This window comes from Primulina tabacum, chromosome 11 (assembly GCF_025594145.1).
Source record: "Primulina tabacum isolate GXHZ01 chromosome 11, ASM2559414v2, whole genome shotgun sequence".
NCBI classification, from domain to species: Eukaryota; Viridiplantae; Streptophyta; class Magnoliopsida; order Lamiales; family Gesneriaceae; genus Primulina; species Primulina tabacum.
The window spans coordinates 34,974,152-34,992,012 of NC_134560.1; the positions used below are offsets into that span (position 1 = coordinate 34,974,152).

Consider the following 17,861-nt stretch of genomic DNA (forward strand, 5'->3'; position numbering starts at 1 on the left):
AAGATTTATACAAATTGTTTTAGAAATATTCTAGATTTGTATGGATTTATGCAAATTTTTCAAATTTTAATTGAGTTCACATTATCATATTATATTAAAATATTTAGTTGAATCTAAATAAAAAAATCTTGTCAGTTGTTCTTTCGCTAAGATATTAAATTTTTGACCATACAAACTTTTAAAAAAATTCCCTATATAGAATAAGTAGCATATATGGAGAACTATGGATTGTAGATAGTCATATCCTATTAGGACCTGAACTACACTTGCATGTGTATATATGAGAATGAGATGTATCATATAATTATATGTAAGATATTAATAGTGTGTGTGCACAATTTTTATAACATGGGCGTGCTAGGTGCTACAAGCACAAGGTTGTGTAAAAATAATAAAAAACTAAATTCTATGAAATAAAGCAATGTGAATCCCAAACTTGACTGTTAATTTATAGTAAATCTACTCATCAAAATAAAGAAATTGATGTAAATAACGTTGAAAATTGAAGAAAACAAGCTACCGGCATGATTTTATTTTCATAAATCACTATGAATTCGAAAATATGAAAATTACAATAAAACTTGCTAATATCTGTAATGAAAAAGACGTAAGCAACTTGGAAGTAGAATAAAAATTTAAAAATTGTTTGAAGATGAAAACTATAGATTTTGTAGAGAGAATTTGCATATTTTGTGCTGAGTTGAACAGTGATTCAAGTTGTTTGTCGATATCTTCCTTTTCTTCCACTTCTAGAGAGTCATTCCATTTCTTCCCGGAAAGAATATTCAAATGGGTGCTGAGTTGAACTGTGTTTCATGTTGTCTGCCGATATCTTCTTTTTCTTCCACTTCTAGAGAGTCATTCCATTTCTTCCACGATCTGACTCATTTGAATATTCTTTCCGCTTTTTAGAATTAATTAATTGATGTGCTTTCCAAGTGTAACTTTGCCAGCTAAAATTTTTAGGTCTTGAGCTGGACTGATTTTATTTTTAATGCAAACACATACATTGGCCTGATGGTCCAAAAATATTTGTATCTAATCTTAATCTAAATCGTTTTCCTTTGTACAACCAATGAATTCCAGTTCACCTTAGGCCATTTCCAACCCAAAATTCTATTTTAAAGCAACTCTATTTTAAAATAGTGCAATTTCTGCACCAAATATTATATTCATCTCCAACCTATTTACTTCAAATCTTATTCTAAAAAGAATATTATCAGAATATTCCTTTTTAAAAATATATTTAAATTATTTCTTATTAATTATTAAATATATATTTCTAATTTTATTAATATAATTATTAATATTTATTTAAATTGTTTAATTTAAAATATTTATTTAAATTGTTTAATTTAAATTGTTTAATGATTATTTAAATTGTTTAGGTGCATTTGGAAAGGTAGGTGAATTTGGAACGGTAGTTGGATTTGGAAGGGTATGTGGATTTGGAACGGTAATTGAATTTGGAATGATAGGTGAATTTGGAACGGTATGTGAATTTGGAAGGTTATGTGCATTTGGAATGGTAGCTGAATTTGGAATGGTATGTGCATTTGGAACGGTAGGTGAATTTGGAATGGTAGGTGAATTTGGAAGGTTAGGTGCATTTGAAACGGTAGGTGAATCGGTAAGTGCATTTGGACCGGTAGGTGGAATTTCTACTATAAATATACTCCTGATTGTTTGATAAGGTGGAATTTCTACTATAAATATACTCCTGATTGTTTGAATGAATTATCAAACGTTACAAATCATACTCCAAATAATATATTTCTTCAAAGAAATCAATGGACTCCAGTAGCCGAACATCTAACTACTCTATCGAAGAAGATAAGCTATTATGTCATGTTTATCTTGACGTCTCGCAAAATCCTATCATCGATATAAACCAATCCAAAGATCGATTTTGGAGTCGTATTGAAGAAGCTTTCAATGGCAGCAGATCGAATAACATGCAAAAACGCAATAGAAGATCAATGCAATGTCGCATGCAAGTTATCCTCCGTGCTGTTAGAAAATTATGTGGCTGTGTAAGCATAATTGAAAAGCTGAAGCCGAGTGGCGCATCCGAGGAAGATATTGTAAGTCTTTAGTTTTAAAATATTCTGGATACGCTAACTTATTTTTATACGGGTTGGATATTTTTGTGCAGTTGAACCGAGCAAAAGATTTAATGATGCAAGATAAAAATTTCAGTCGAAGATTCAAATTTGATCATGTGTGGCCTATCATGAAAGATTTGGAGAAAAATTTTCGGCCAACGACAATGCACCGATACCACTATCAAAACAACATGTCACAAATTTGGATTCGTCACAATCAGATAATCAAGAACCGGAATCTCCAATGTATGGTTCTCAAGGAATAAATTCATTTTCAATTAATTTAAATAGTGATGAAAATGCATGATGATCCAGAAATGCGTCAAATGGTTCAAAATGAAAGAGCAAGAATTATGCAGAAAAGAGAGGAAAAACGTCGTCAGCGTGAAGGCAACACATTTGGAAATTTTTTTGTGATTTTGGAGGATCTGGATCAGGACCTGATTTTTCAGATTATTGATAATTTAGTTTGATTCTCTTTTATTATCCTTGCACTTAAATTAAATGTATTAGATTTCGTTTTTTTATTTTAATCGTGTGTTTGAATGTTTAAATATAATTCAATAAATTTGTGTATTCGATTATGTTATTTACAGTAATGATTTACATTAACCTTTCAATTTATAGATTAATATGTTAATCAAATAAATTTCAATTATTAATACTAACAAAATATTTTTTATTTAATATATTAATTAAATGCTTTTAAATCATTTAAAATATATTAAAGAATTCATATATTATTTATTAAATTAATCATAATTTTAAAATAATAAAAAAGTAAATAAAAAATTCTAAAAAAAAATAAAAAAAATACAACACCCTGCGTCAAAATTTGACGCAGGGTGCCTCCTGCATCAAATTTGACGCAGGACGCGCTGGGCGCTATTTTGGATTCCAAAATAGCGCCCCGGTTGGAGGGCATAGGACAGCAAAATAGCGTGAAATGCTATTTTCAAGTCCCGGTTGGAGATGCCCTTAGAAATTGGATCATGTCGTTCGATATAAAGGTAAAAAATTTGTGTGAGACGGTCTCACAGGTCGTATTTTATGAGACGGATCTCTTATTGGGTCATCCATGAAAAATTATTACTTTTTATGCTAAGAGTATTACTTTTTATTGTGACCCGTCTCACAGATAAAGATTTGTGAGACCGTCTCACAAGAGACCTACTCCGATATAAAAACTCTGTACACTTGGTTCAAGAGCCAAACTCAAATTTTCAATTTCATATTTCTTATTCTGCATTACCAGCTTCACAACCAAATTCATCTTCCACAAAACCAATATTTTCATGAATTACTTCAAATTTCACAATTGATCATTCGTCTGACCCTTTCAACCTCAATATCGTTGGAAAAAATCTTCCCGATAAATTTTCAAATGCCCATGAAAGAAATTTGGATTTTTTTTCCAAATTTTTAACCAGAGCATTCAAATGGTTTCAGATTTAAATGGCGTAATAGATATAATATCAAGGACAGTCTCACGAGGTTCATCTCCCTCAACATGTTCTCTAAGGGCCATTGAAACTTGTTTCATGCACTATACATAAGCAATGTGTCCTGAAGCAAATTTCAATCTTTGTTCGACATCTTGCTTAATGGAAAAAACTGAACAACCTCTTATTTATCCAGCTATAATAGAAAACATCCCATCCTTCTGCAGGCCTTATTACTTCTCACTCGAGACTCAGTATAAATTCTTCAATTTGAATCAAAATTGTGCGGCTGTTTTGTTGTGCACACCAGATACATAAAGAATTCCTCTGTCTATTCGGGAGGAAATAAGTCAAGTCAATGTCCAACAAAGAAATGGAGCCTTCTGTCGGCAATATGCATTAAATGAGGTAGGAAAAAATTTATAAACCCATTTTGCAGGCTTTGAAATTTTAAAACAAGTTTGGAAAATTTTGACGAGAATATTCAGAAGAATAACGTGTTATATACGTGTTTTTACACTGACGGTGAGCTCTATAAATAGTGAGCTCTATAAATAGAGCTCCCTCCACTCATTTTATATCATTTTTTCTTCGAGTTTTCTCTCATCTTATAGAATTTGAGTGTTTAGTTCTATAATATTTGTGAGGTATTTGTTCTCTTGTATTAAGAGAATGTGTTCTCTTTGGAAACACGGTGAGTGGGTTGTACACCATAAAATATTATAGAGAAAATTCTTTTCATCTTGCCCGTGGTTTTTACCCTAATAATTTTTAGGGGTTTTTCACGTAAATCTCGATGTCCAATTTATTCATTATTTTCATATTTATTATCTCAAATTACCGCACGTGGGACCAACAAATTGTATCAGAGCCTTGGTTTAAAATTTCTTAAAATTCTGACTCTAAGTATGCTCTGTGGTTGCAGCCTAGACTGATCTTTCACATCAGAAAAAAAAATTTTGAGTTTTTTTATTAAGACGCGATTATTTTGTTCAGTCTACTAAATTGTTGTAGACATAATGGCGGGCAGGTACGAGATAACAAAGTTCAACGGAAGCAATTTTATGTTGTGGAAAATAAAGATACCAGCAATTTTAAGAAAAGAGAATTGCTTGGCGGCTATTGGAGATAGACCGGTGGAAATTACGGACGATGGAAAGTGGAATGAGATGAATGATAATGTTGTTGCCAATTTACACTTGGCTATAGCAGACAAAGTATTGTCAAATATCTCTGAGATAAAAGCAGCCAAAGTTATCTAGGATACTCTGAAAAATATGTACGAGGTCAAGTCGCTACACAACATGATTTTTCTAAAGAGAAAGCTTTATACTCTTCGGATGGCAGAATCCTCAGCGATGACCGACCATATCAATACACTAAATACTCTATTTGCCCCAACCCACTTCTATGGGGCATAAAATAGAGGAAAATGAACGTGCGGAGCTTCTACTTCAAAGTCTACCGTATTCATATGATCAACTTATTATCAACATAACCAACAATATTCTTATGGGCTTTCTAAAATTCGACGATGTCTTAACTGCGGTTCTGGGAGAAGAAACTCGACGCAATAATAAGGAAGATAGGTTGGTAACTTCGAAGCAGACAGAAGCTTTACCGATGATAAGAGGAAGATTTATGGACCGTGACTCTTGTGGGAGCCAAAGACGAGGTAGATCAAAGTCGAGAAGTAAGAGAAAAAATATTTATTGCTTTAAATGTGGCGGTAAAAGGGCACTTCAAGAAAGAGTATACGAGTATCGAGAAAAGTTCTCAAAAAAATGTGACCACTACTCCAAGCGGTGGTGAAATATTATTCGGCGAAGCAGCAACTGTTGCAGAAAGCAGATACAAATTTTGTGACTCGTGGATTATGGATTGAGAAGCGACGTGGCACATGACATCTCGAAGAGAATGGTTTGATCATTATGAACTAAATCAGTGAAATCAGTTCATCTGACGAGCCAACTAATTTCACCACACCAGTTCAGAGCATCAGTTAGGAGTCGACCAGTTTTCAGAACACAACAAGCTTATCTAAGTGGAATCCAGCTGTGCACAAGGGTATAAAAGCAATTGTACGATCAAAGTACAATAGTGAACGTTGCAGCAGAGCTTAAAGCCAAAATGTTTTAGAATGACTGTCAGAAAGGACAAGACACAAATTTCGAGAAACAGATTCAAACTGCAATGAACATATTTGATGAGTCTTGGTGCACGGTAACATTGCCTCTATAAATACAAGATCAAGACCATCAACAACACATAGGGTGTGAAGAACAGAAAGGAAAAGAAGAGAGAGCACACATAATGCATATCAGCTTACAAAAAGCAACCATCCCAGATTTGAGGGAACACTTCAACGTGTTATCAGATTAGATTAGAAGCACAATTCTTTCAATGTGTGAGAACACTTTCGTGTTGTATTCATAGATCAGTTCACAAACACACACACAATCACTCACAATTGAATAGATGAGTGAGTCTTGCACAAAGACATTAAACTTGTGTATGTAGTCTTTAATACATAAACGTTAAACACGTGTTGGCTAGAAGGTGCCGCCTTCAGTCTAGACTATGAGTCAGTTAGGCAGTAGCGTAAGTCCTAAGCTGAGTGGGTTTGTACAAGGTGTTGTATAAATCAAAGTCTTCGAGTGGATCCTACCCAAGGTGGTAGAAGGGGTAATATAGGAGTAGTTGAAGTCTCCGAACATCCATAAACATATCTTGCGTCGTTAAATGTTTAACTATTGCTTTGAAACTGATTTGATCAGTTGAGCTGATATTATTTCAGTTCTCACCATAACTAAACTGATACAAGCTCGAACTGATCCCTCTTATTCCAGCTATTCAGTTTACACAAGCTAAAATCTTTAAATTGTTCAGCTTTCTTAACGAATGATTATTTCGAGTATTTTTCGCTTGGTTTAAAACCAAACTCGATTTAATTCATCGGTGTTTACATTCTTAGAGCACGATCTATTGCAGCTCATTGAGAATATTGTGTTTGAACCACCCTCAAAGGTGCCTAGAACCGATCCTAACAAAATGTGATATCCTTGTTAACATAAAGGGAAAAATGAATATTTAAAATATGATATAGATCCATTGACTTCTATAATAAATCCTCTATAATAACTTGGAATTTAAAGTAGTTCATAATGAGATAAATTTAATTGACTTTTATAAACATTTAGGTTAACCATTTTTGTAAAACGATGACGAATTCAAAATATTTGTTATATGGCCCATTGTGTGGGCCAGAGCCCGAGACGTAGCATAATAGTATCAGACCTGTGTCACAACACGGACTGAAACGTCCACTACTCGTTTTGCTTAAAAACTACTAATTTTTTTCCAAACACTCACAATTCGGCTGAATACATATATATTTACTTAAAATATTTTTGACATCATTTTAAAAATAAAACAATAAACTATATTTGAAAATCCAAAGGAAATAGTTCAAAGCATAAAATCGTCAAACGTTTGCAAATCCTAACTTAGCAATATTTTAAAATCAAGCCAACTCTATTAACCTCTCAAAAACCACTCAAAAGCATAACAAAAAGTCGTAAAAATCTTTAACATAAACTTTAAATCATTAATGCGGAAAACTAGCGCTGATCCTCGGGGTTATGTGCACCTTCAGTCCAGTAAGATCAACCATCAAGACCTCCACTAACATCAACCTCATGTTCACCTGCATCGATCACACTTAGTGAGTCTAATGACTCAACAAACCATAATCTTGATAACAAGTAGTACATATACAATCACATGCAACAGTGAAAATAGTTTTACTTAAAATACATTTCATAATCATGCATAAACTTAAACATTTTCATATCATCATAAACATATTCATATCCATCATATACGTATATGTATTTATTTTCATTGAATTCAGATCGTTAATTGTGACTTTTGTATTAGGGGTCGATTGATCCATCTACATGTAACCACAGTACTGGGCGGTGGGGGCATCAGCTTCACTCTCACCCGTCAACTGAGGCTTGGCCTTACGTATTAACATATCATCGTATTCGTATTAGTCACAATTACTTCACTTCCTTCAACATTTCATATTTTCATCACTTTATAAAATTCATGCATATAATAATCATTTTTCTTTTTAAATCAAACATACAACATGTCTTTTAGCGTTAAAGTTTCATCATAAAATTCCATAAATACTTAAAATAATTATTTTAACATATAAAATAGCCTGCAGAGCACTGCCATGACGTTTACTATTTCTCAGGTGTAAAATGATCGTTTTACCCCTAGACGTAAAATTCTTCGATTTTGACTTTTTCTTACTTTCATTGACTCTAGACCATCCCAAATAATTATTTAAGTTGAAATTAAATTTCTCGTATTTTTATTTAGCTTAAATTCTAGGCTTTCTAATTATTTTGTAAATCTTCATCCGAAGTGCGTTTTACTCCCGAATTAATTCAAACTTTAATATAAAATTCTCAAATTTTAAACATAGACTTTTTATATTTAAATTACCCTCGTGAACCATGATTCGACCCCCTTGAACCATGTTTCAAACCTTAGCCATTTGAACCCTAAGGACCGAACCCTAAGCCAAAACCTATGAGCCAACTTTCGGTTTTATCGAGCCAAGACCAAGCCGCCTTGAGCCGACCCCTGACCAGACCTCCCTTAGACTCTACTGAACCCTTAGAACCCAGCCTTGGCCCGTGGCAAAGTCACCTGCACAATACAGCAGCTGCGCGAGTTCCTTACCACACTAGGACTCTTCGAACCCTTGTTAGAACATTTACCCTCGAGCCAACCCCGATCCCAGCCCCTTGTGAACCCTCTCAGGACCCTAGAAACCTAGCTTAGCCCAGCCCTGACCACCCTGGCCGAGCCCCATTCACTTGCGCACAGCAGCCCCTCACGTGCTAGGCTTCTTCCCACCCGCTATGCTCGAGTCCTAGCGTGGCTAGGGCCCCTCTCCTTACCCAACCACGTCTCAGCCCGGCCCTGGTCAAGCCTTGGCCGAGCCATGCACCATGGTTCTCTCAAAATCGAGCCTTGCGAATAAAACACACAATATGGTTCCAGCTTGTTCTTAGCTCACGTGCGGCCTATCTCCGTGAATCCTAGGACTCTTAACTCGTGTAAAACGTTCCATATACAATCCCTAATCATGGCAGCCCCCTTCATGTAATTATAAAAAAAATTTTGATGCAAACATCATACTTTAAACACATGTTTATGCATAAAAATGAAATTAATAAAAAGGGATTCATGTTTTTCATGCAAATCATAATCAAATACATATTAGGGTGTGATAGATGAGAAAATAAAGAATTATGGCGTGCATTTGCGTATATAACGCACGAAAATACGATGACGATGCGAAGAACGGCGAAGAGAAACCCTTGGCTGAAATTTCCTCCACAAAACTGAAGTTTTCCTCTTGCAAAAACGTGTGTGTGCCGTGTGTTTAGAGGGTGCTAGGAGTCTTGTGAAAATTAGAGGAATGGTGCGTGCATATATAAAAATATGGGGTAGGGTTTTGGGCTTAATATTTGATAATAAAACTTGTGTGCAAGATTGGGCCCATTAGTATGCTATAATAGGCCCAATAAGTCCAATAGTGCATTTAAAAATTATTTTGTTTAGGAAAGTTCGTGAAATTATTAGCCGAGTTGTCAAAACGTTCGTAATTTTGATGAAAGCCGAATACCGATAAAAATTGTGTCTCGACGTATAAAATCATCTAAAAACTCCTTATTTTCAAAAATAACAAAAAGTATCAACCTTATTTTAAATAATTAAAAAAATTATCTAATAAAAAAATTTCATTTTTCAGCCATCGGTCTCTGTTCATCGATCGCATCTCGAATAACCTTTAAAAAAACAGTTTATGCATTCAAGTAGAAAACTACTTTAAAGCCATATAAACATATCAAACATAATCAATTTATCAATTAAATTCATTTAATTAGCTATTTCTCATTTTCCCTATATTTCCATGCCGTTGGATTACGTCGTCTTAATTTTGGACCTTACACGAACACCGAGAAATAAATATCATACATGACAAAGTGGTACATGTGTGAAACCACCTCTTGAACTTGTGGGTCGAAGTGATACATCACGAGAGTCATCTCTTGAATCTGTAGGAATCATTTCTAGATTCTCGTCACTAGTAGATCAAGAGTCAGGAGGTGACGTGATTATAATACCTAGACCCACATGTGAAAACTTGAAAATTTAAAATGTATTGATAATAAGATACGATTGAATTATGTAGTAACTTGAGTTAAACATTTTCGTAAAAAAATGATTGATACAAAATAATTGATATAAGGGCTTATTGTAAAATCATGTCTACACATGCCTGAGCTCGGGTGTGAAAAAAATATTTTTGTGTCGACATGCTTTTTTTATTGGAATGCATAGGATTTTTAGTTGTAGTATGAAGAATTCTTGTGAAGAAAAGTTGCATGCTTATTTATTAAGAATTTTAATTTTTCATATTTAAGAGGGAAAAAAAAAAGCAATCAACATTTAATAGATCGAGAACTCTTTCATTTTACAAAAAATTATTGTTAGTGGTAACGATGCAACTCATTTTACCAAAAGTTATAACTAATAGTAATTGTGCAACTCAAATATTTTAAACAATACAACAGCTCAAACGTCATGGTTCGATCTCTCTTAGCAATGATAGTTATTACACCTAACAATCTTCCTCTTTATAATTGTATTTCTTGCAAAAAAATGTGATTCAAACTCGTCTCCTTACCTATAATATCAATTATATGACCGAACATTTGTCATTTTATTTGACCAAAATTGTAGTCAATAATAATGATGCAAATCAATATTTTAAATCGTATAGTAACTTAAATGCAAACATTCGATTACTCTTGGATGATATTAATACCATTCGATTATTCTGGACAATCTTTTAAATATTGTATCTCATTATTGTTGGCAAAAATTAATTTTGTTCAATTTTTTTTTATTATTGTGTAAATATTACGCTTAATTTTACTATTTCTTATTTTAACCATAGCCCTTACATGTAAATAACACTTATTTCTTTTAGAATTGAAAGTCAAATATCAAACAACTCTTTTAGATTTGAAATTAAAATAAACCTAAAAACTATCGTTTTATTTTATTTTTGTTTTTCCATTGGTAACAAAAAAGCAGAATAAAATCTTAAACAAATGATAACAAGAAGCCAACTGTGATGATTTTACACAAACACTAACCTGTTATAAATGGAAAAAAATGTAAACGCCACCCCATCTACGACTGAGCCTTTGCTAAATTAGTCGACTATAACAATCCAAGTACAAGGAAAGGTTACTAAGATATATAAAATTATACAACAGAGTTAAACCATGTTACCATCGCTTCTCTTTCTATATGCAATTTCATGACATGAATGACGCTGTTCGATTCAAAAAACACCCTTTTTCTGCACCATCCCCCCCATGGAAGCTCTGGCTCCTTCCCCGTTCATTTTTCATCCACCATAGTCTTGCTACTTACTCTCTCTTTGCTTGCCCGTGTAAGAAGTGGCAACCCTCGTCTGTCACAGAATGGCCAAAAAAGAAGTTGATTGGAATACTCATCAAGGAAGTTTTTATGCAACACAGATCATGAATAAATCTTCACAAAAGAAATACTACAACAGAAGTATGGAGTTATAGAGCTTTTATGAGAGAATAGATCACAATACCATGTGATGACTCCAAGATGTACGGTATACAACTCCAAGGGAAAAATTACCATATTTTCGATATGATAAAACCAGAAAAAACATAGGGATAACACAAACATATACCACTTTCATCGTCAGATATGTCTGCAAGCTTCACAATGGCATCAGTTAGTGCCTGTTCATGGTCCTGATAAGATAAAGATAACATCGATAAGCCAATCTAAACAAAAGTTCAAATTTAGGGGGAAAATAGTAGATATTGGTGTTCTATCTAACCTTCAGCACTTTCATTGCTTTCTCCATCTCCACAGGGTCTGGATGACTAGCACCAAAAACCCTCTCCACCTGTCAAATCTCAACAATCAATTGATAGCACGTGGCATTTTCTGTGTACTGTGAGCAACTGTTTGGTACCTCCTTAATTAGACCATCAGTTTGAAGCAACTGTATATCATCTCGCGCTTTCTTTCCAATGCCATTCTGTGATGGTGGAAAGTCCTTTCTGGGTTGACTTTTTGTTAGCCCTCTTCCTCTTCCTGCACCTGGAACAATGTCTCTCCCAACAGCCCGATTCAACCCATGGCCTGGTCCGCCATAACCTTCATCCCATTGTATATCTTCAGGAGAAATCTTCATAGCAAAAACAGCCAAAATAAGAAAGATATCTTAGTATTTCAAAAATTGAACATTTTAGTTTCATAAACAATAAATTGTTTTCTAATTTCTTCCAGTAAATTTTCCTCTAGTTTTTGTTCCATGGTGCTGCCACTGCCAGTCCACTACACAAAAAGGAAACTTGCACTACGTCTTGTAGAAACTACTTACATACCATTAGTCAGCTAGGCTTCAATTTTCCTTTTTCCATTTCGTTGCAATTCATATGGGGATTAAGTGGTCAGGAAAAGATTTATATCAAACATAAGATTTACCTTATTCCAAGACACCGTAAGCATCATATAACATTTCTAGTCCTTACTATAACAACATTACCATATACATCAGGTAATTATGTGAAGATCATTGGTTGCAATGCAAGGACATATATCAGTGACTACAACACGAGAACATGTGTCTCAATGTAAAGCCAATTTACATAGCATTGCACATTAAAACTTGGTAGCGAGTAGCACTCGAAAACGTAAAATCTTTGGCCTCCACCATTATTTTTCAAGATTATAGTGCTTTCACAATAATGCAAGCAACACCAACCCATATAAGACGGCCATTCATTGTTGTGAAAAAAATTTACGGAATAAAAATTATTTTAGCATGAGCAAATGAGATCATCACAAAAATGCACAACGTAGAATGATTCCCAAGGAAATTGAGAAGCCAATGACTAGAAAAATCTAATGGTCTCAAGTCTCAAGGGAATGACGTGAGTCAATTCTGACCATAAAGTATAAACATGTTGCAAAGATCAATTCTGAGCTTTTTAAGTTTTAACTACACTTTAAAAAGAAAAAAATAACCAAACACCACTTTTTTTCCAACAAAAGCACATTTAAAAATATATGCTAGGAAAGTTTTTTCAGCCAAAATACCAAGAAGTGAAACCGAGTATGTAAATTCACATCAATATCAATCATGACTCCATTTAAAGAGGTGACATCAAAGGCAACCTAAAAATTTATGCTTCCATGATCAGAATCTAACAATTACATGATATATAAAAGAATAATTCAAAGCGAAGGTTCCACCTGTTTGATTATTTACACTATGTCTATTCTTAAGTAGTCTTTTCTTCACCAATATTATGGTTGAATAGTGAACAATGAACATTGGTTTGAAAGAAATAATTTAAAAACGGAAACTATTGAAGAACTTGTGAACACATCAAGCGATTGCTAAAATGTAGGTACCGAATTCATCAACATTGAATTCGATATTTTGTGTTAACACACAACACATCAATAGCAAAGAAATGGTGAAATGGATAAAGAATCCCGTAGAATACCATTTTCAACCGATATACAACAGGAGAAAAAAGTGCGTACATACCTCTGACAGGTTAACCCATTCCCATGTTTCATGTGGAGTGCCTATATCGTACATAAGAGCATGTAGGCCCTGGAAAACCATATAGCAAAAGTTAATCATAAATTGACATAAATGAAGTCGTCAAATCACAAGAAATTTAGATATACCTCATCAGGATTATAATTAGTTATTACAGCTTCATAGAAACTATTATCATCAGGCCATCTGGTTCTGACTTTCCTTCCAATCAATGGATCAAATGAGGCACCTTCTGCGAGCCCATTTGCTGCAAGGCCACCAGTTGAAATGCGGTTACCAAATTTACCTCTTCCAGTTGGACCAGAGGGATACTGCATTTTCATTGACGACGCCCCGGCTGGTGCCTGACCCATAAAACATATTGTAACTGAAAATCAGTATCAGTAGATTGCAGCAGAATTAAACTGAGCAAATAATGAATCCTAAACTCACAGATTTATGCTTTTTGCCTTTTGCACCCATCGTGGGCCCACGCTTTGCAGCTGATGAAGACGGCTGGTTGGCTGTAGCCAGCACCTGTGGGTGGTAAGCAGGCGATGGCGCACCAAAGGACTGAGAAGGTAGTGAAGGAGCTATCTTCTGTTTTTTACGAGAAGCTGAGACGGAAGGACTGGGTATTGCATCATGGACAGCTTGACTGGTACCTCGCATGGATGGTTGAAGCCCAACAGACTGTCTCCACTCCCTGATTTTTAACCCCATAATTTTTGTAGGAAAATGAAGAAAGCATGAGTTATATCACTAAACTTGAAAACAGGATATGGGTCCCATAAAAGGAAAAGCTTGCCCGAACCTTATTCTTCGGATTGTTTCATCTGCGTTAACCCTACTAAGAAGATCCCTGTGTTCTTCATTTGATAATCTCAATTCTCTTCTGAGTTCTGTAATTAAACCTTCCTTCTCCTGAAAAAATCATCAGTCAGTCACATCTCTTCAAAATTTCTAGCCAAAATTCACATGATGAATGTGATAAAAATTACCCAAGTAATGGCATCAGCTTGGGCTTTAAAGGCTCTTAGAATTGAAATGTACGCTTCTTGCTCAAGCTGATGAATTTTAGCTTCCATATCAGTCTCCTCATACACCCTGGGATATGGCACTGAACCAAAGTTAGCGGGCCTTCCATTACCGGAAATGCGGCCACCTCGTGCCATTCTATTTTGATGTGGTGGCGGAAGATCATCATCAGTTCCTACAACAGCGATGGAACGGGAAAAAATTCAAAAGTTTTGCCGAACAAGGCACATAAAACCAAATGCTAAAAATTCACATGGCAAGTGGAATAGCAAACATGTAATCTGAACTCAGGCTGCTCTTAAATCTACAATTATTATAACATGTGATTCTCTCAAATAACCCAATTCTTACATCATATTCACCTTCCCAAATATGCATAATACAATAGTATTGGCATATGCTTCTAAGTCGAAATGTATGGTGATTCAACACAATATTTCGAATCATAAATAAATTCCAATATTCATAATATAAGGGACAAAACCAACTTAATAAGGATCAGGAGATCAGCTTATCTAATCTACATCAATGCCAGACTACAAAGAAAGTGCAACAAAGTATATTGAAAACTAAAGTAAACTAATACAAGGGATCCAAGTTATTGACATCAAAAGAGATTATTTTTCCCAAATCACAGTAATGGAATGGAACAAAAAAGTCAGAGAACAAGAAAAGGATTGGCTGCACCACAACTTAAGTTTGCACCTGTTTCCAAAATATAAAACACAGGATCTCTTTATTATGTATCAGACTACAAGGGATCAAATATCCATCAGGAAAATACAAGTCAACAAAGGTTATAGTATGTACCACCCAACAATGAAGACTTTGGTCAACCAATGTAATGCATTAAAAGAAGCACAAGTTCCAAAAGAGACAATGTGGAACAGTAAAGTGTGAAAATGAATGTGCATTTATTTTGAAAGTGGTAACAGTTATGTCAGTGGATAACTTAACGTAGTATATAGTTCACAATTATATCAGTGGATGACCCGAAAGAAAAGGATCAGACAGGGCGAATTGGGAAAAAAATGATCAAACAATCTCCAAACAATTATAAGTTCACATCCACGAGTCAAAAGTAGTATAATAGTAACCTAACCTAAAACATAACGTATGCTTATGAATATAGTCCCACTACTCCCCTAATAGCAAGCGTTAATAAAACAAAATCTACTAATGCTTCATTTCGACCAAAAATCAGTAAATTTTCACAAGTACCAATTGGAGTTCATCAACCATATAAAAGTTTATACATGAAAATAACTGAAATTGCATAAAAACTCTTTTTTATTTCTTCTCATTTGAAAGCTGATCCTTCTCCTCGGAGTTAGCATAATTCGTTCTGCCAGGTATCAAAATACTAAAACAATATTTTGTTGGTACGTAAAGCCTCAAACAAACACCAATTGAAAAGAAGAAACTTTTAATGGAACATATGGTACAATCAAGAGACGCATGGGATCAAACCATATCCTTTCTCGGTCAAAATTCATCAACCTAAACTTATTTTTACTTTTCTTCCCAGCCACATCATGAAAATCTGCAATATCTTTTTCAATCTTTGATCATTCAATAACTGCAAATTCTGAAAACCACGTGTTTGTCTTATCTTCTCATTATCATTAAATTTCTCTAAACATTTCAGAAATTATTTGACAAACCTATCAAGTTTGTAACAGACAATCACACTGTACCATAAATTTCCCTGATAAGCAAAATATCCAAACTTTTACGAGAACACAGAAAGTTTTGCAAAAGGTCATCAGCAAATAAATTATCAAATAATATTGCGACAAATAATTTGATATAACGCCCGAAAAGATAAAGACAAAATGACTGCTTTAATCAAATACCCCTAACCTTTTCCAATTTCAAACTAGAAACATCTCAAGAAATTCTCAAGTGGAAAAGAAAGTTGTAAAGTTCCAAGCCAAAAGGTCAAGCTACAAAATATAGCAAAATCCTGTTTTTCGAAGGAACACCCAATACTTCATACCCCAACCCTTAAATGAACTGCCATAACAAACATAGTTAATAAAACCCTAATCAAGACAACAATGCACATAACTTCCACAAAACCTGATCCCGATTTTTCAAACCCCAACTCCAATTAACTACGAAAATCGATTTAAACACTGATTTACTAGCTGTAACCGAATCTTCATGCACTTCAGAGAGTATTACAAACCGCTGCTGTCGTACGGCTCGTAGTCCATAGCCAGCTTTTGCTTTTACTTTTGCACACCGAAATCGAAATATGTCGCAGCTCAAAAAACGAAACCCTAGAATTTCACCTCGAAACTACAGAAGCTCGCAGAAAATGCTACTAAAGATCGCAACTTTACCAAGTTAACACAACGAAACGAGCATAATACGAGAGTCGTCGAATCGATTTTGTGTGATATGAGAGCTTTTCGAGTGTGCGCACGCGTACGCGAATTGGGTCTACGAAATTAGGTTAAGGATTGTGGGGTTTGAGTCCACGCTTGTTCGCACGTGCTAATTAGGGAAGAATCGGACGATGAATTATTATTAATTAATTAGAAGTTTATAAATTCATATTTTATTATATATACACAAACACACGCTATTTTTTCCTTCAAAATATTTATTAAAATATTTATTTTATCTATTCTATTTTATTAAAGCTGAGGATATGCTAGTAACTACCTAGATAGGAGATCAACTTTTTCTTTCAACTTTACCTTTATATGATGCTAATATTACAGTTTTGTTTTTTTTTTTTAAATTTCAACGCAGACTTTTATTTTTATTTTTTTTATTTCAACAATTAAAATATCAATTTAGTCCATAAAAAATTTATCAAATTTCACTTTAGTATATCAATAATGATAAAAAAACTGTACACACATGAATCGCGTGTTTAGAGTAACTAGTATTTTCTTAACATTTAGATTGCAATGTCATAATTAGGATCTAAATAAGATTAATATTAATAGAGTTATTCTCTGATGAGACTGTCTCACAAATTTGTACATACGAGACAGAATGAGCAGATCCATACTTACAGTGAAATGTAATATTTTTTATATTAAAAATAATAATTTTCATGTATATTTCTCAAAATTGATCCATGAGATGGTCTCATTTGAGTTTTTGTACTACATATTAATAATATATTATGACGGAGTTAAAAAATATTTATGTCTAAGAAAAAACCTTATCTTAAGAATTGATTCTATTAATATTTACATAAATATATTGTTAAAAATTAATATAAATATAAAAATCCAAAATATTAAAGTAAATTATTTTAATTTCAAAAATAAAACGATTGCTTGATCGAAAAATAAGTCATGCACGTTTTTCTAATTATAAATTTAAAATATTTCATATCCTAGCATTAAAATTTACCCATTTATACGATTATTTATTATTATTATTTTAGTCCCTTTAAACATTAGGGTGGATGATTTAAATAGATAAATAAAATTTGAGTGGGTCTCGTGTGAGACCGTCTCAAAGATCTTAATCTGTGAGACGGGTCAACCCTACCCATATTCACAATAAGAAGTAATACTCTTAGCATAAAAAATAATATTTTTT

At 33.8% G+C, this 17,861-nt stretch overlaps 1 protein-coding gene and 1 long non-coding RNA gene across 3 annotated transcripts in view; one reads left to right on the plus strand and one right to left on the minus strand.

Moving 5' to 3' along the window:
* Positions 1–6,277, plus strand: part of LOC142517863 (uncharacterized) — a 43,754-nt gene extending 37,477 nt beyond the window's left edge. Inside the window, exon 3 of the long non-coding RNA XR_012813409.1 lies at positions 6,166–6,277. This is a non-coding gene — a long non-coding RNA (uncharacterized LOC142517863). The remainder of the gene's footprint in view (positions 1–6,165) is intronic.
* A 4,463-nt stretch (positions 6,278–10,740) lies between these two features.
* LOC142518318 (protein EMSY-LIKE 4) lies at positions 10,741–16,782 on the minus strand. 2 transcript variants are annotated; one of them, XM_075621084.1, is made up of 10 exons: positions 16,483–16,782; positions 14,255–14,466; positions 14,068–14,177; positions 13,707–13,959; positions 13,403–13,618; positions 13,257–13,325; positions 11,670–11,885; positions 11,532–11,600; positions 11,382–11,442; positions 10,741–11,123 (listed from the first exon to the last, which is right to left on the minus strand). In XM_075621084.1, exons 1-10 carry the CDS (start codon positions 16,508–16,510, stop codon positions 11,080–11,082), a joined length of 1,278 nt encoding a protein of 425 aa, XP_075477199.1. In that variant the 5' UTR covers positions 16,511–16,782; the 3' UTR covers positions 10,741–11,079. The 2 variants fall into 2 exon arrangements, with proteins under 2 accessions (XP_075477199.1, XP_075477198.1); XM_075621083.1 differs by having other exon boundaries at positions 11,379–11,442; positions 16,483–16,781.
* Between the last annotated feature and the right edge of the window lie 1,079 nt (positions 16,783–17,861).